The sequence below is a fragment of the Callorhinus ursinus genome, unplaced genomic scaffold, assembly GCF_003265705.2.
Source record: "Callorhinus ursinus isolate GAN/ISIS: 27379988/994484 unplaced genomic scaffold, GSC_fseal_2.0 scaffold21, whole genome shotgun sequence".
Taxonomy (NCBI): domain Eukaryota; kingdom Metazoa; phylum Chordata; class Mammalia; order Carnivora; family Otariidae; genus Callorhinus; species Callorhinus ursinus.
The window spans coordinates 22,105,452-22,125,223 of NW_027397083.1; the positions used below are offsets into that span (position 1 = coordinate 22,105,452).

At 35.9% G+C, this 19,772-nt stretch overlaps 1 protein-coding gene across 3 annotated transcripts in view; it reads right to left on the minus strand.

The window, feature by feature from the left end:
- ANO3 (anoctamin 3) overlaps positions 1–19,772 on the minus strand; it is a 440,613-nt gene that overhangs the window by 31,677 nt on the left and 389,164 nt on the right. For all 3 annotated transcript variants that reach the window (XM_025879336.2, XM_073904837.1, XM_073904838.1), the window contains 4 exons: positions 15,008–15,090; positions 14,449–14,589; positions 13,775–13,939; positions 2,683–2,719 (listed from right to left, as the gene is read on the minus strand). In XM_025879336.2, the coding sequence (XP_025735121.1) occupies positions 2,683–2,719; positions 13,775–13,939; positions 14,449–14,589; positions 15,008–15,090 (426 nt within the window). The remainder of the gene's footprint in view (positions 1–2,682; positions 2,720–13,774; positions 13,940–14,448; positions 14,590–15,007; positions 15,091–19,772) is intronic.

Sequence of the window (19,772 nt, forward strand, 5' to 3'; positions counted from 1 at the left end):
GATACTCCATTATTTTAAATAATTTGTTATTTGGACCCTAAAACCAAACTGAAAAAAATTACTTTGGAGCAAATATTATACATTTCTACTCACATAAAAAGTGTAATAGAATTGAAACTTTGATTTTTTTTGTGACTTTCAAAAATAAAATATTTGGCTAAAAAATAAGTCAAGAAACATAAAGTTTAAAAGATCCTTTAAATAAAAAATGTATGACCTCTACCAGGAAGTAAAATCTAATTTCTAATTTGAAACACAAATTTGCACAGTCTAAAATTACACAGAATACAATACCATATATATTTATTATGTATGTATTTATATTCAAATATTAAATACATACTTATTTATATCTATATACACAATGACATTTTAAATAAAATATTAATATTTTTGCTAATTTAAATTAATATAGTCCATTCATTATTAATTGTTATGAATCCATAGGCACTATGTCATGAGTTATAGATGGAAAAATCAAATATCAAGTACAAATTTGGTTCTCCTGGTACTTAACACAAATAACTGTTATATTTCCTACTATTATGATCCTCCAAATCACTTCCTTAGATTTGCTTCCATCCTGGGTATGAAAGACTTTAAAAGCAAATGAATATAGAGAATCAGAGGTAGAAGAAAGCTTTCAGACATCTAGTTTAAGTGCTTCATTATCCAGCTGCAGAAACTGTAGCTCACAGGTTTAAGAACAATGCAACAGATCATTTCCATTTATTGAACACTTGTCATATATCAGGCAGCCAATCCACAGCAGTTTAGGAAATGTTATCATTCTCATTTTACCAATAACAAAATCTGAGACTCCAAAAAACAAAAACAGAGGAAGAACCAAAGGAAGAGAAGGAGCGGGGGCAATGGGGGAAGGAGGCAAACAAAGAATGGAGAGAGAAAACTTGCTCATAGTCACCATAATTTCCAAGTAATATGACCACTTACTTCCAGAGGCTGACCTAGGACCCAGTTCTTCCCTCTACACAATGTTCCTTTTGTTATTACTTGTACTTGTAAATACATTATAGGGGAAGCAAAAGTGGAGTGATATAGTTATTCCACCATAGCGAAGTGGACTCTGCCACACCTGGGTTTAAATTCTACTTATTTAACTTAATTATTTTCATTTTCTAATTCATAAAATAGGGATCCTACTGTCATAGAATTGTGATGTCAGTAAAACAAAATGCATGAGGAGTGTCCAGCACAGTGCCTGGGATCTGGTGAGTTTTCAAACAATGAAAGATCACTGCTCAAATTGCTCTGTAATCAAAATTTTGTTTCCCAAACCGAGACACCAAAAATCAAGTTTGAGGATAGAGAAAAGACAGTTTCAGACACATAAGGTCTCAAGAAATTTACTTTCCAGGCAGCAAAATAACAAATTAAGCTAAGACAAAAGAAGACAGAAGGGTCCAAAGAGTGGTATCCAACTGAGAAATAAAGGTAAAAGGAATTCCCAGAGCATGGGAGAGAGAAAGCAGTAGGCCCTTGAGAGTGGAGTAAACAATGGGTTCAGGAAGGGGAACTCTAAGGAGAAAATAAAATTAGTAGCATACCTGATGGCTTTGAAAGCATTTAGAGACCATTCAGAGTTGAGGCAGAAAGTTTGGGATAAATTAAAAAAGTATGTAGAAAATTAAAGAAAAAAGTGCTATTACTAGCTTCATGAAAATATAAAGATTGTCTAAGAAAGGAAACAATCATAGTACATACCATGCCTTACATATAAAAATAGTTAAATAGAAACAATGATGTAAACACTAATTATTAATTTGGCTAAAAATTCAAATCTGTTGAATATAACTACTTTGGAAGGAGGAAAGAGAGTGTGTGTATAACAGGTGATAGATGGGAAAGTGTGCAGGGACAGAACACTGTAGGGAGTGTTAAGACCTAAGTTCTTGTCATTTATAAGAGGAAAGCAATAGCTTCCCAAACCTGAAAAATCCAAGAATGTCAGAGAAAACATGCTATTTAGAAATACGGTAGGAAATAACAAAAGAAATTGCTAAAATTAAAAAAAGAGTAGTCTCTCAGGAAAATGGAAAATAAGAATGGGTAATGTGGCAGAGTACTGGTTTTAATTATAAATTTCTTTTTTAAAAAATATTTTATTTATTTATTTGAGAGAGAGAAAGAAAGAGAGACAGAACAAGCAGGAGGGGTAGAGGGAGAGGGCGAGAATTTCAAGCAGACTCCATGCTGAGCATGGAGCCCTATGTGGGGCTTGATCCCAGGCCCCTGAGATCATGACCTGAGCTGAAACTCAGGGACATATAACTGACTGTGTCACTCAGGCAACCCTTAATTATAAATTTCTTAACACTATTTTGCCTTTTAAATTATATACATGTAGTATAATATTTTGATAAAAATAAAAATTGGGGGAAAAACCCAAAGAACTAAAAAGGTAGGGGGAGAAAAGCACTCCCATGTAGGGAGAGCTAGGTTTGCTAATAATTTCAAGGAAGGAGATTTTGTAGCTACATGCACTGCCTCTCTATAGTTATGTAATTTGCTCCAACTTCCCATGCATGTCTTTCATTTTGATTGACAATTTACATAACTGAAGTTGACATTAAAAATGCTAGAGTACATAAAGCAACTACAGACTGATATGCCCATATGTTATTCTTTTACTAAGGAGTGAAGTAAAAACGAAGGACTTACCTAAGTTGGTGAGAAGGTAAGCAATTTTTTCATAAGCCTGTAATGAGAGAACAAATAGTGAATGTTATTCTTTCCTCTAGAAAAGGCTGCTATTTACACTATTCAAGGAAACATCTAAAGTGTATTCTACAAAGTGGCTACATTTTTAATTAAGCAGAGCATGTTTTAAACCTTACTATGTGGTGCTTTACATATATATACAAACTAAATGCATGTGATATAAACATGTTTTAAATATGTATATATATATGTATATATATATATAGACACACTTGATTTCTGTAAGAGTAAGTCTTTTGGGGTAGCTATCTTTATTTCCATTTTACAAATCAAGGAAATTGGACTTTAAAAAACAAAATTTTTTTGTAACAAAAGCCATTCAACTAATCAATGGCTGACATCGGATTTGATCACTAAATTATATGTACTTTTTACTATGCTGGAAGGATGAGTGCAAGTCTGAATTCTTTACTATTGACAAAGAATTTTCCAAACTAAGATGAACATAGTGTGATAGTTTGCATTCCTAAAGAACAAGAGTGGTTTGGTGGTTATTTAAAACAAGACTGGTTAAGTCAAGTACATTGAATCTGTAAGTCAGTCACATGCATGATAGTTTTATGGTGAAATTTTTCACATTCTGCCACCTTCTCCCCTGCCCCTACTACTCAACCCACCACTCATACAGACTTAAGAAAAAGAAACATATTTCACAAAATTCCAAGTAAACCTAGTTGGGAAGACAAATCTGTTACAGACAGGAGGATAGTATGTGTTTGTGGCTTTGTGGGTATATGTGTGTGCATGTAAATATAACTAACCCCACAATTCAACAAATTATTCTTTATATCACAAATTCCAGTAACTCTGCCTGTTGGCATGCAAAATTAAAAGTAGGTATCTGGACACTCTAAAAGTTGTTCACCTTCTTTCAATAGAACTATTATGATTATTCATCTTAGCCATGATTTAAACCTACCTCTTCCTCTAAAAAGTTATCTTGAGACAGAAAGATTATATTGAATATAAATAGTCTCATTCTACCTCTCATGCAGTTTGTTGTTGCTGTTGTTTTTGTTTTTAACTATACACACAAACTGCCATTTTCAAATTTTATAACAAGGTTACCTTGAATTCATGAGCACCAAAACTGCCTTGATTGTAACATGTTCTTTCCCATGCCCTATTTGTTAAGTAAGATGATTACAGAAGGGTCTCCAAGGAGTATAATGGGATAGATTAACAAATCAACAACTAGTACTTGAGTAGTACTGTACTTCCAGCACCAAATTGAGTGCCCTCATGAGGAATGAAAAGTTTTACTTAAATAACTGCCATTTCAACTATTTAGCTGGTGGCAAGCGGTTGCTTTATATATACTATTATTTAATTTAGTCCTTACAACAATTTTATCACGTAGGTATAATTATCCCCATTTTACAGAACAGAAAACCATTGTTTAGAACGTCAAGTACCTTGCGAAAGGTAACACTACTAAACTCGTAGCAAAGTCAGGATTTGCTATCATGGCTCTCATACCATTTATGCTATGCCTTGTCACATAAACCATTTCAGATTTTTGTCCTAATTCTTAGCACATAGAACCATCTGCATGCCTGTGATGGAAGTATCTACAGCTGATGCTCCAATGGATTACAATATCCTTTAGAACAATGTTATAAATCACACAAAAAATGCTGTATCACCCCTGGAAATACTGCTTTTGGGAAACTTTCTGGGAGACTTGAGAATCTGCATCATCTAAGGCTCAGATACTATCTAACTGGCACCACCATGATGATGATGAGCTACAAAATCAACCCATGCAGGTTGACTTGTTGACTCCCAAACCACAAAATGTAGCAAGACACCATAATTTAGATATATCCACTGTATATTGGATATATCCACATATCCACTGTGTATGACAGCAATCACGGGCTGTGTGTGTGTGTGTGTGTGTGTGTGTGTGTGTGTGTGTGTGTGTGAGGTGGGAAATGGATATGTATTTGGGGGAGGAGAGAATAAGGGGGGGCAGTTCAGGGACGGTTGTGGTCACTACACTATAAATGTACCTTATATAACTATATATCTATACCTCATGTTGGGGAACCTCTACTTTTTTTTTTTAAAAGATTTTTATTTATTTATTCATGAGAGACAGAGAGAGAGAGAGGCAGAGGCAGATGGAGAAGGGACTCGATCCCAGGGCCCTGGGATCATGACCTGAACTGAAGGCAGACGCTCAACCTACTGAGCCACCCAGGCGCCCAGAACCTATACTTTTAATCATCACTCACTAGTGCATTCAGTAAGCTGAAATTCTTAGTCATATGTATTAATTATGTAAAAATATTCATTTGGACTTTCTAATGGGCCACATAGTGAACGGACAGACATAGTCTCTACTTTAATGGAACTTAAATTCCAGTGGTTAGAGACAAATGACAATTACATAATTGGTCAGAAAAGGGAAAATACAGCAGGCTGTTGTGCGTAGAGAAGGGCGGTGGGCACGGAGTATTTACTTTGTAGTGTGCTCAGAAAAGCCTCTCTGAGAGGGTAGCATTTGAGCACAGAGATGGAAATAAATCACTAATGTGAAAAAGTTCAGAACCATCATGGAGTACTTCATTCAAATGTAGTTAGAGCTGCTTTTTTTTTTTTTTTTGCTATAGAGTACACATGGTACAGGGGGTTTAAAAATGAGAAGCGGGAAGAGGAGGGGAACCTGGGTGGCTCAGCCGGTTAAGCGTCTGCCTCTGGCTCAGGTCATGATTTCACGGTCCTGCGATTGAGCCCCGCATGGGGCTCCCTGCTCAGTGGGGAGTCTGCTTCTCCCTCTGCCCCCCTTCTAGTGCTTTCTCTCTCTCAAATAAATAAAATCTTTGAAAAAAAAATGAAAGAGGAATACCAAAAGGAGTTCATCCTTTTTTTTTTTTTTTAATTCATTTTAGAGAGGGGGTGAGAGGCAGAGGGAGAGAATTATCAAGCAGACTCCCACCTGAGCACGGAGCCCAATGCCAGCTGGAGCTCACTACCCATGAGATCAAGAGCTAAGCTGAAACCAAGAGTCAGACGCTTAACCAACTGAGCCAGCCAGGTGCCCCATGAGTTCATTCTTTTGTTAACAATGTTGAAGTGGTTTAATTGGCTTAATCCCAGATATTTCAAACTACAAGAGTACTTCTGTGATGTTTCTATTTTTTTCTTTAAAATTACATGGTATTCATGAAACCAGACAGCTGTCATGCTTTTGCAACCTACCTATTCGTTAATTATTAAGGTTTGATTGTCAAGCAACGGGAATATACATTTTGGAATAATTGTATATTTTTAAATTTCATTAAAATCTTGGAACTATCACCTGACATTAACTGTGCTGTTTATGGCAGCTTTAAGTAGTATGCATTTTCAGGGGCAACAACATAAAGGAAAAAAAGTATGGGATTAGTGAAGAGGAATTCCTGCTTTCAAATTGTGTAGAATTTTAGCTATGTGTCTGGTAAGAGGTGTTAAAAAAACAAAGTGAAGTTTTAATCATTGTTAAATTACTTGCGATTTATCTTTGAAAATGTAACTTCTGATCTTGGCTGTGTATCAAATTTACCTCAGATCTCTTAAATCAGTAATTTCCTAATGCTATTTTAGGGACGGACTGGATCAGAATCACTTGGAGAATATTTTTTGTTTTGTTTTATATACAGATTTCCCAGCTCCACAAAGGAGATTCTGAATGGGACTCAGGGATCTCTAGTTTTTCAAGTGTTCCAGGTGATTTGAGGCATATTAAGTACAGGAAACAATCTTTAAGTTGCTTTCATGATCTGTAAAATAGACTTGTAATCAAATTTTCATTATTTTCACCCATACTTTTTATCCCAAGTCGAATATTTATTTAGGGATGCCATGATCCATTTGTTTTGAAAGCTTAGAGGATGCATATTCTTTAATTATTAGTTTAAAAATCACAAGTGCTGCAAATGTGAAAGACACTGAAAATAGAATTCCATCACCAAAAATAATTTTGAACAATTATTCAAGAGGCTAAGATCTTTGCAATGTGAATAATATTCAAGATGCTAGGAAATTTGGAGAATAAAATATTTAAAATTTATTTGAAGAATATATTCTAAATGTCTTTTAGGCATAGGCAAAGACCTGGGGACACAAAAGTGAGGAGGCCCTGCTGTCAGGAGCTTACACCCGGGGAGTGGAGACAAGGCATGCCCCAAGCACTGTAACAAAGAGCATTCACAAGACGGAGTGTTTAATTCCATCAGGGGAGTCCGATAAGGAGGAAGACTAGGCATGTCCAAGCACCTTGTGAGAAGAATAAACACAAAGAACAGATTATTCGATTCTACATATGGGATTGAGAAAAAACTTCATGGAGCAAGTGATCCTTTACTGGAATTTTCGAAGATAAAGAAATAGCCTCCAAGGAGATAAAAGGAAAAAAAAAAAAAAAGGCAAATAGAGGAAGTACTGTGGACCAAGACAGAGCTGTGAAAGAGCAGGATGCCAGGGAGCAAGCAAAAGGGACTTTATAGGCTGGAGCGCAGAGTGTGAGAGGGAGGGAGGGAGATCCAACTTTAAACAAGACAAGAAAGGAAAACTGGCTTTAAATAACAGGCCTCCGTGCCTTGCTAATGAATTTGGAATTTATACCAGATGCACTTGGAACCCATTAAGCACTTTCAAGTACAAAATAAAATGATCAAATCTGTGATTTAGAAAGATCCTTCTTTTTTTAAAAAAAATTATTTATTTATCATAAAGAGAGCACAAGCAGGAGGGGCAGAGGGAGACAGAGAGAATCTCAAGCAGACTCCCCACTGAGCATGAAGCCCAACTGGGGGCTTGATCCCATGACCCTGAGATCATGACCTGAGCCCAGATCAAAAGTCAATGCTTAACCCACTGAGGCACCTAGGTGCTCCAGAAAGATCCTTCTAAGAGCAGCGTGCAAGGGAGCTGAGACGAGTTGAAAAAGACAGGAAGACTCACCAGTTAGAAGGCTACTGCAATGGTCCAAGCTAGAAATGATAAGTAGCTGAACTAAGGAAGTGAAATGATGAGTAGGGAATAGATAAGAGAGATGTTATAGAAGCAAAATTCACAACAATCACCGATGTGATGAAAGAGACAAAAGAAATGAATGAATGATGTAAAATTTCTGGCTGTGTACTTTAAATATTTAAAGTTCCTGATTTAAAAAAGTGTTTGGCTAACTGAAACTATTTTGCCATGCCTAAATGTCATAATTTCATGCATATGGATTATAGCTGAAAAGCCTATTAGATTAATAGAATATTTTGACTGAGGCCAAACCCTCATTTGGAGAATATGGTAGGACAGGGATCACAAAGTCTAGCTATTAAGAAACAAAAAGCACATTTTTATGTGCTGAAAATAACAAGAAGTAGCATTTGGTATTCTAGGTCAATCATTTTGGTGGTATAATTTTTTTAAAGACTTGGCATTTTGATATTAATAGTTTTAATCTATGTTTATCTGATTAAGATCTTAAATTAATCCTGTGGGTTCAGGTAAACCACGGGCTGTTTAATAATCTGTGACATGCCTTAACATCCTGAGTAGGAAGGGAATACATAAATTCAGAAGGGCATTAAGGTTTTACACACTGATTAAATCTGAGGAATATAACATTCTTTTCACATTTGTTGAGTTGGCTGTGTAGTTCACTTCCTTTATGCTAAAATCCATTTAAGAATCTTTTCCTAAATTAGTTGCAAGGGCAAAGGAGAAGTTTTTTGGCTGATTCTACTTTCAACAATCTCTAAATCTTTATGTCAAAATTCCCAACAAGTAGAAATAAACATTTAGAGAAAAGAAAGTCAGTCTTACCTTCTATCAGGAACAACAGATGAGTTATAGCACTAGGCAGTTACATGGGCTCTTGTATTTAATTAAGTAGACGTAGTGGGATTTTGAGGACCTCAAAAGATTTTTTTTTAAGATTTTATTTATTAATGAGAGACAGAGGAAGAGAGAGAGAGAGAAGCAGAGGGAGAAGCAGGTTCCCGATGTGGGACTCGATCCCAGGACCGCAGGATCATGACCTGAGCCGAAGGCAGACACTTAACCATCTGAGCCACCCAGGCGCCCAGAAGATTGTTTTTATGACAAAAATAATTCTATCCTCATCTGCTTCCAGAAGTCTTATTTCTACAATTGGGAGATTCACTCCATCTAGTTCAGCCTTTGTTTTCTGTAAAAAGCAGTACTTTGGAAGAAGGAATATATTGAGCCTCATTAAATATACAGACTTAGAGGAAGCTGTATCTGAAGCTTATGAGAGAGAAGACTGTACGAATGGGTTCACTGTGATTCTAGGGAAGGGGTGGTAACTGAGGATGGGGATTGGAAATGAGGCAGAGTCAGAGTTTAAGGGACTGGTGATTAAGAAGCAACTGGAATAATATGAAATTGGAATCTGGTACACCAAGGGAAACTTCAGTCAAATTTCAATATTTTGTATTATCAGTGAAAATAAAAAGTATCCTTTGGTAAGGAAATGTAAGAAAGGTGAAAGCTCCTGTTTTATTCAATTACAGGTTCTGATCATGACATGTTCTTCAGCTTAAGTGAAAAGATAGCTACTTCCCTGGGTAGGAACCAAGGATTGAATCCTGGACCGGGAGGTTCTGTTCCCAGAGTTGTCATGCTTGCCTTCCCAAGCAAAAGTTAATTAAAACACATTTGGTTTCTTCATTTTCCCTATGAAATACTTTCCATCTTCAAAAATATTAGACTAGTTCATAATTCACTTAAGATGTTTTTGAAGATCAGGAGTTCTTTGGAACAAATTGTCAAACCCAGGAACACAGGGTACTCTTCTGAAGACACTAATAATTGATAGCGAGGGGAAAAAATAGACATGAAACCATTAACATTGATTACCTCCAATGGGTACAATTAGTTTATGATAGGAAGGGACATGAGTGGCATTTTGGGTAGAAAATAGTGACTTTTCTTAATATTTTTATACTGTTAGTGCTTTATATAATAACAATGTATTGATTTTATAATGCAAAACTAAAACAGATAAAAATAGTAAATTTCAGAAAGAAGAAAATACATTATAAAAACAGACTACTGAAAATTAGCACAATGGTATGATTTTTGCAAGAACTAATTAAATATTTCAAATTTTCTTATAGTTTAGACATAAATTTGATCAAAAGACATAAACAACATCTTAGATGTGATTCTCTTTCTACAGACAACTCTGAGTATTTAAAAATTTATAAATGGGCAACAGGTAACAATTAAAGAAAAAACATTGAAGAAATTATAAATAAATGCAGATGTGGTCTGAAGAATTCAGACAGACCAAAGAAATGATAATTGGCATTTGGATAACTGGGACTGAAGGTTAATAAATAAATTCTATGATTTAAAGATGAAGAGAAAGCAAAAAAAATAAAGAAAATGTTGGTATTTTGCAAGAAAGAGAATAGGAGGCTTTTAAAGAGAAATAATTTTTAAAAATTGAAAAGAAGCAAATAGGAAAAAGGTTAACATTTATTGAGCACCATTTATTTGTTAGAGGATCTCATTTAATCTTTCAGTACCCCTATGCATTAGTTTTATCACCCTCATATGAAAGATCAAAAAACTTAAAACTCAAAGCTATTATATGGTATGGCCAGGATCACACAGATCAAGAGCAAATCTTTGCTTTGCCTGCAACCAATGTCCACTGTTTTTTATCAGGACATTAAGTTGAGCAACTGGCACCACAAAGTGGTGAGAGCCTGGGCAGTATTAGGAGGGCAGGGGAAGGGAGAGGGCTCACGTAGGAATAGTGTGTGTGTGTGTGTGTGTGTGTGTGTGAGAGAGAGAGAGAGAGAGAGAGAGTTCAGGCATGCTGCTTGCCCACTGATAAACCTTTTCTCTACTTGGTGAAAGACCAAATTTAAAAAGTGAGCCAAAGTTGCCATCTTGGTGGCTGTGGTTATATGGCTGACTCATATATAGAGTAAAAATAAAGTACATTCCATTTCTAATTTATTCCGAACTTTATATCATGGTAGAATGTTTTAAAAGTAAAGGTTATTTTTTTCTGATTATAAATCAAAGTCTACATATAGAGATAAATATTTGAAAGAACCCAAAAAAGTTACATTAAATCAAATAGTATCCCACTACTGAGAGATAACCACTGTTAACATTTTATTGTTACTCCTTATAGTTTCAAAATGCAGATGTGTTCCAATGGGAATCAAGTGTAGTTATGTATCCTTATTACGTAACTGCATGTCATGTCCTTAAATAATGTTAGAGTAGCATTTTAATTGGGTACATGATGCTCCATTATATAGAATTTAAATTAATATTCTCTTATAGTTGTTCATTTAGGGGGTCTCTCACCAATTTTTACTACTCTAAGTAATAATACAATACAAATCCTATCCTTCTACACAAATCTTGGACTGCCATCATTGATTTCTTTAAAATATCAGAAATTAATATCAAATGTTTACCTCTTACTAGTTTTAAATGGTAATATGGGCTTATTGTAAAAAATTTGAAAATGCAAACTACATGTTTAATATGTAAAGAAAAATCACCTATACTTTGCAGAGATAACTCCTGATAACATTTTTTTAATTTTTTAAAAAAGATTTTATGTATTTATTTATTTGAGAGACAGAACACGCAAGCAGGGGACGGGGGAGGAGCAGAGGGAGGGGACAAGAAGACTCCACGCTGAGTGTAGAGCTCCTGAGAACATTTTTCTGTGTACTTGGGATTTTTACCTGTGTGGCTATAATTGCTCTTTAGTTTGATTTTTGATACTATCTTTATCAGATATATTTTTAAAATAAAATATATTTTAAACTATATAAATATATTATATATTTTATTTTATATTAATATATTATATTAATAATAATATTATTATATTGGCTCCCCACTGCCTATAAGAAAAAAAAATGATGTCCAAATTCTTTACATGGTATTCCAGATCTCCACAGTGAAGCACTAATTTACTTTTCTAATCTCTTTTTCCTCATTCTCCCATAAATTTATGTTTTATAGACACTCCTCACCATTTCCTTAGGACAAAGAACATGCACTTCTGTGGTTCTGTACATTTGTGGGTTAAATTTCCTCACACGACAGTCCACTTTCTGCTCTTTCTTGGCTCATCAAAGTACCCTTTCCTCTTTGCTTTGAGTCTTCTGATACATCATCATGACTCCCCCTCCCCACTTCACATACAATTGATAGCTTCTTTCCCATTTTACTCAGAGCATTTTGTGCTTCCACGATGATGCATTCATTCCTCATTGCGTCCTATGTCTCCACGAGACTATAAGATCCTAGATAGCAGGACTATGACCAGTCATTTTTATGTCAACCAGCCGACTATGGATAAGAAATTGAGTCCATTTAAGATCAGACTGGTTGATTGCTATTGTTACCTAGAAATAAACACATCAACTATTTAGCCTCCTTTCCTCAGATAATGAAGCCAACCCCAATAACCTCTGTTTAGTGGAAAATTGTCATAAACAATTGATTTTGTTAGAAACAAGATCTTTCACAATCTACCGGAAGAGTATAACCATAAAATATAAAAATCTACAATATCTATTCTGTGAATGGCTCCCCCATCAATGTGGGGACTTTGTGTAATGTGCAACCTATAGTACCTTACACACACTACCAGCCATGCCAGCCCATCCTTGTATTATATTTTTTCAATGTTTCTTATTTACTTTAATCTATGAGTCAAGGACATAAATTTAAAATATTGTGTGGTTTACTTGGAGATACTGCGAACAGTAGTTTCCTTCTACAGAGCAAAACAAATCTGAAGAAAGCAGACTCCAGTAGGAGATATTAACTATCATCCTTGCGTTAAAACATTTACCACAGTGACTTTTCACTTTTCTGATTATTTTAAATGGTCCTAGCCCTGTCCAGGCTACACATGTAACATCAGTGTCAATCCACATATAGACCCAAATGCACATTACTTGTACATAATATAAACAGCATTATTTGTGTATTGCTTAGCTATCTTCAGACATTGCATGATGTAAATATACCAGCATTAACACTTAGTGTATGTCTGATTTGGGGCAAGTTATTTAAGCTTTCCAGATACTGGCCTTGTGGCATTGTTGGAAGAATTAAAGGAAAGAGATTATTACCCTAAATGTGCCAATCAATGCCTCTTGTCTTCAGAGAAAATAGGATCCCACCCATAGACGTTGCTGAAGATGTGGGCCTATGTAGACACAATAATGCCCTCTCAGCCCTAGAGTTCACGAGTCAATCAGTGTATGTGATCAGAAGCTCTCTCTGAAAAATTAGTACATTGAAATACTGGATGATCTCAGTTAAATAGGCTATAGAAACCAACATGGTCGCATAGTTAGAACCAAAGAAGGTAACAAAATCATTGCAATACCATAGCATGAAAGAAAGACGGGTCATGGTTAAGCAAAGACAGACATTTAATGATAGAACAGAGCAGACATGCAAACGGAAGGTACTGAAAAAAAAAGGAAGGAAGGAAGGAAGGAAGGAAGCAAGGAAGGAAGGGAGGGAGGAAGGAAGGGAGGGAGGAAGGAAGGAGAAAAATGCTTAGACCCAGAGAAAGAAAAATGGAGTAGCTGTCTATTTTCTATTTCACATGAGGCCTTGGAAGTAACAAGCCTTCTATTTCAAACAGATTTTCCTATACTTTTGTAACAGATTCTCCACTGCGGTTCAGTTTTTTGAACCAAAAAATCCCTTATTTGAATGAAAAGAATATAGCACTTTTTCTAGCACACACCAGACACTCAATGAATGGAAATTTTCACTCATCAAGACTATAAACTCAAAGGACAAGGAAGACAGTACAACTGTTTATTGATTTTAATTTAAAAAAAACCCATCATCCAAACCGCATAGATGAATTTTTTTCCACTAAACTGAGTTGCCATTGATGAAAATGTGGGTTGGGCTCATTTTGTCTTCCTGTAAATACAATCCAAGCATGAAGGAAACACAGACCTCTCCCCTACCCATGTCTTTTAACCTTTTGAAAACTGTAAACACTTACAAGATTCAGGGCCATAATGATTACAAAATTGATACAGACAGCAGCAGCTGATGTTGCAAACTGCCAGTGTTGTTTGATGAAATTCCACTTGAATGATGCAAACTGTTCCATGACAACTAGGCGATACACCACAACAGCAAACACTGCAGTGATCACCAAAGAAATCTACAATATGGGAGACCAGAGAAGACATCTGTATTTTGCATAATTGACAAAACAAAAGCAATACCATAGACCAAGATACTGCACCCCACCCCCCCCGCCTCAGAGCTAAAGGAATTTGCTTTTCCAAGAAAGGATACATAAATTCAATTTTTTTCCTTTAAGGAATTGAGTTACATTAGAGTCAAAATACATGTTATAAGATTTAAACTGTTCAAATTTCCACTTTCAAGTGGAATGCTTAGTTTTAATTCATCAGGGCAACTCATATAATTTCCATTTTATCTTAGATGATCTTTGTTTCTTCCAAAGAGTATTTATTTAAAGATATGCCCAAACTCCCTTTGTAATCACTCCATGACTTGCCGTGATACTATTGTTTAATAGTATGTATTAAATGTACTGAATTGGATATGCTTTGACCCTGAGGGTCACAAAATGAGTTGGTATCTTAGAACTTCCTTCTAAATGTGGAATTCCACAACATTCTGATATTGATGGTTGTACTTTACCATGAAGAATATTCCTGAGATAGAAACAAGAAGACGAGTGATTTTGTCTGAGGAAGGCTGATGTGGCTCAGGTTTTCCACTGATGGGATTCACTCTCTCCATCTTGTAATACTTGGCTTCAAACTGGGGACGAAGCGTTTCCTGTAAGAGAAACTAAAGTTACCTACCTATCAAAGTCATAAATTAAAAAAAAATCATCCAAGAGTTGGAACAAAATTCCTGGATTTTGGCCTACTTTTATAGCAAGTCTTGGAAAAGAAGTAACTTTTAAAAAATAAAATGCAAATTATTTTCCAAATAAACCCTAAACTATATTTTAATTAACACAATTTTCCACTAATGTAATTTTAAGAAATATCATGGAAGTGCTTTGAAAAAAATTACATTACTTCATCAATGATGTCTTAACTTCACGAAATAAGAAATCCTGTGTAAAAAAAATCAAAGGAAAACCTAATGGTGTTTAGCTGCTTCCAGCTTGGATGTTAAGGACAGTGAATAATTTTCTGCTTCATATGTTATCCCAGTTTCCCTGTCTCCTGGTTTCTTAACATCTTACCTCCTCTTCTTCCCATTCAATAAGGTCCCAAGTATAGGTCAGTGTACTTCTTCTCCTTTTCCAAAACTCCAAGAAGACTGTGGCTATAGATGATAATATTATTATTATTATCATTATCATTATTATTATTTGCCCAACCACATCACATTCTTTCATCATTGCTTTTCTTTTTTGGATTAATGCATTTCTACCATATTATTAAATTATTAAAATAAATTCGTATTAAATTTATATAATTGGACTTTCATTTTTCCCTCATCCTATCCTCCCTGTCTCTGTACACTGCTGTCAGCACAAACTCCTAGAGAGTAATTTTTTTCCCACGGATTAAATAAGCATAGGCCTTTGCTATCCTGGCCCATCAAAGTGATGCTATAAGAGAAGGTCAATATTAGTGAGGTAAATATATATTGTCCCTTTTGACTTGTATATGCCTCTTTAAAATCATATAAAAGACCTAAAGAAAGACTTCTCCAGTCAGGAATGACAATAAAGACTAGATGCTACTCCTCCAGGATCCGAGAAAGCAATGGGGTGGGAGAGAGAGAGAGAGGAAAAACACAAGGTTACCATGGTGGAAAAGAAAAAGACGAGAGAAGACGCTCCTGGGTGAATATTCTAGGTGAACTCAGCATGGACTAGAGAGGACTCAATGGAAAAATAAAGAAATGCCTGAACCATTAGCTGGATTTTCTGTGTAAGCAGTTAAGAGAAAAATCGCTTTCTTTCTAGTAAGTGGGCTTCATCTTACAGAATTCAAGACTTTGCAAACATCATTAAGACCTCACAGGTGCATTCTTAAAAACTGTGGTATGATTCGTCCATCTAACCATCCATCCATCCATCCATCCATCCATCCATCCATCCATTTGCTGTTCTCTTATTTTGGGCAAGGCACTCTAACCTCAGGGATCTACTTATCTAGTAGAGAGAGACAGTCATCTAAATAAAGTTAACTTACATTGTAATAAGAGTTATAATGAAGGAAAAATTATAGTGCAAACATAGAAACACATGCTTTTGGAAAAACACCACCACCATCACAAGCAGTATAGAGCAAAGGAATGAGGTGTTCTTCTCAGTCTGCATTTATTCTCTTCCTGCTTTCAATGCAAAAGAATGCCAGGGAAGATGATTCTGAGGTTTTGTTGTCTTTTTTTATTTATAATTAGAAATCAGCCCTGACAATTGGTTAGAAAATACAATGTTCATAATCACATTAACTTACATTTTTATTACACTTCAAAATGTACAAAGATTTCTCACATATGATTTAATTTTGTTACTTTCATAACACAAGTAGATACGGCAGGTATTACTATCATCAGATTTTTGAAACAAAGGTATAAACTTACTGTGTCCGAGATCATATAGTCAATAAATGGCAGTCAGGACTGAAACTCCTGCTAGTTATTGTCCATATAGTCTTCATATTTTTAATTCCCACCCCCCAGGCCTACTATACGTGCTATCTACTGATTTTCTATAAAGTTTTAAGAGAGTAGATAAGACTAAAAGAATCGAGATAGCCAAGCTCCACTGACAGGAAGATAAATGAGGTTTTCCAAATACTGGATCTGCTATAAAAAATAGTTGGCCATAATCATTGCTACCAACAGGGAGATCTAGAACTTAAAAAATAAGTGGAACATAAAGGAAGTATATTGAAAGAAAGACACAGAGAAATAATTTATTATGGAAGGAAAACTGAAGGGACAAACAGCATTGTGTTAAATAAGCAACTATAACATTCAGTAATTATAAGCCTGGGACTTAAAGTCTTTCATACAGTACATGACATAGAATGTGCAATAAAACTCTAGTTATCACTGATCTCAGTCAAGGTTTAAAGTTTAAATGTATCACGTAGTCATTTCTTAATTTATCTTCCAGCATAAACTTTGTCTAGAAGCATCTCCCAGATAATCTAAGAAATAAAGGTAATCTTGGTTTTGTGAGCCTGAAAACTGGCTTTGGTGTAATTGTAACTTTCACAAATGTTTTTACTTTGAATTTCAATAATAAACGAGGCTTTCTGTTAAAAATCCATTCTCAGCTTGAGATATATTTATTTTATTCACAGATAATTTAAACTCTCAAGTGAATCAATATTCTCACTTTTAAAAATTTTTTAGTTAGAAAGAGGGTATGTACAGTAATTGGTCAGTATGCCGGGGTGCCTGGGTGGCTCAGTCATTTAGGTGACCTACTTAATTTTGGCTCAGGTCATGATCTCAGGGTTGTGAGGTCAAGTCCTGTGTCAGGCTCTGTGCTGAGTGTGGAGCCTGCTTGGGATTCTCTCTCCCCCTCTCCCTCTGCCCCTCCCCAACTACTCTTTCTCTTAAAAAAAAAAAAAATCAGTATGCCGAACATCAAAGAAGGAAGGAAATTACCACTTACTAATCCCTACTAAACTTAATAAAACAAAATTAATAATAAAAGTAGCTAACTTTGAAAAATTAGAATAGTGGTTGCTTCTGGGGCTGTGGTAACTGGCGGGTGGCATGGAAGTTATGAAAATATTCTATATTTTAACAGGAGATGTGGCTATACAAGTTTATGTCATTTTCTTTTCTTTCTTTTTTTTGGAGATTTTATTTATTTATTTGACAGAGAGAAAGAGGGAACACAAGCTGAGGGAGTGGGAGAGGGAGAAGCAGGGTCCCCGCTGAGCAGGAAGCCCGATGCGGGGCTCAATCCCAGGACCCTCAGATCATGACCTGAGCCAAAGGCAGACACTTAACTGACTGAGCCACCCAGGCACCCCTGTCATTTTCAAAGGTGATCAAAATACACCTAGAATCTGTAGATTTCACTTAATGTAAATTATTCCTCAAAGACCAGATTTTAGAAAGTAAGTAATTTTGAAAATACCAAGTGATTAACATTATCAATGGACTCAATCATTACGACAAGCCGGTAGTTTCTCCCGGGTTTACAGTAGGAGGCTCTGAGCTTGCAGTGAGGGCCTGAAAAGGAAGTGGGATGCTGGAAAGACCGTATCTCACTGCACAGCCAGTTTTAGAAAAGATGCAAACCCAAATTATGAACTCGGGCAATTAGACTAGACCTGAAGAGTCGGCTGAGCATCAAGGAGGTTTGCACAGTACCCTGACACAAATCTATCAAGTAGCCCTGGAAAGAAGAAGGGGTTTTTACATATGCCAAGATCTGAGAAAAAGAGCAAAGCAGAAGCACCCAGTGGAAGTGACCTCAAGGTCCTCTCAGGTAGGTAGGTACACATGTGGCCTAATAGAAATACAGCAGGAAAGGCTGAGCCTTACTCTAAACTACTAAGTGCTCGGTCCATCTAAACCCATTCAAATTTCAATAAAACACAATCAAATAAACCATCACATTGCCCTGAGTCATCAGCAAGATTTGTCCCACTGGCTCACATTTTGCCCCATAGACTAAAGAGCAGGCTCCAAATGATAGAAATGTGAGATGGAGAGGCTAAATGCTTTACGGCCTCAATTCAGGGACTTTGTTCTTCCAGAAGCATTCTCTGAACTTGACCCCTTTCTGGATAGCAAAGGATGAGAAAGGGGTTGAGGAGTTGACATCCAGTTCAAGACCGAAGAATGGGAATAAGAATTTCAAGAACAGGCAGGCATCTCTGAAGGACTCCATGAATCAGTGACTTATAAAAAAATTATATTATAAGCCATGAAAGTGACAAGCAATCATTAGTCATTTTATTGTAATCGGTGGTGAAAGGTTTGGCATGAGCTAACGTGGAAGGACTAAGGAACGAAGGCTCAGAGTGAGCAGGGTGACAGAGACCACGTGATGGTAAAGAGGACAGGGAGCATATTAAACTGCCTTAATGTAAAAGTGAAAATGCTTTAAAAATGAACATGTATAAAGGGAAAGCCATTTCACTTAGAAGGATGTGTCACTATAAATATAGATGTAGATGAAGATACAGAAATTTATAGTATATATTTTATATATGTATAAATGTTTATATATTGTGCATATATGATAAGTAGCTAGATGAATCCGATATATGATAGTTCTATATACATAGTGTCCAAAAGAATATTTACCAAAGTGTTAACACTAATTGTCTGTGGAAATGGATTATAAAGCACATTTATTTCCCACAAAGTACACATTGTACAAGAAGTACAAACCACCTATGTTCTTTTTACCCCTCCGTGTGTACAGTTTATCAACTCTTCCCCTGGTCCTGTGAAACTAGGTTGGGGATGGGGTAGGAGGAGAGGCCTCCATTGGAGAAGGGCATTTTGTGAGCAGGGTAAGGCCAGCTTTCACATGAGTCATGGAGGTAGGAGGAATATTATGGAAAAGTTGAAGATGATACTGCAGACTTCTGTTCCTTAGCAACCATACATTGTATTTATTTTTTTACTCCTGCCTCTCTGACTATAATGACATACTTTACTTTAAATTTCAAAGATACACATGCTGCCACCTTGAACTTCCATTTATTTCCTCATGTCCATTTCCAATGGCTTTTCCTTGTGATCCAAAGTCAATGGCACAGAGTGACAGAATCGTAAAGTTTGCATCTCAAAGAGGTTAGATTCTTTTTTTTTTTTTTTAAGTAGGCTCCATGCCCAGTGTGGAGCCCAGTGCAGGGCTTGAACTCATGACCCTGAGATTGAGGCATGAGCTGAGATCAAGGGTCAGATGCTTAACTGACTGAGCCACCCAGGCGCTCCTCAAAGAGGTTAGATTCTATGTGTAGTTTGTTCCAAGTTATTTATTTCAAATTTATAGAAAACAAGGCCCAGAG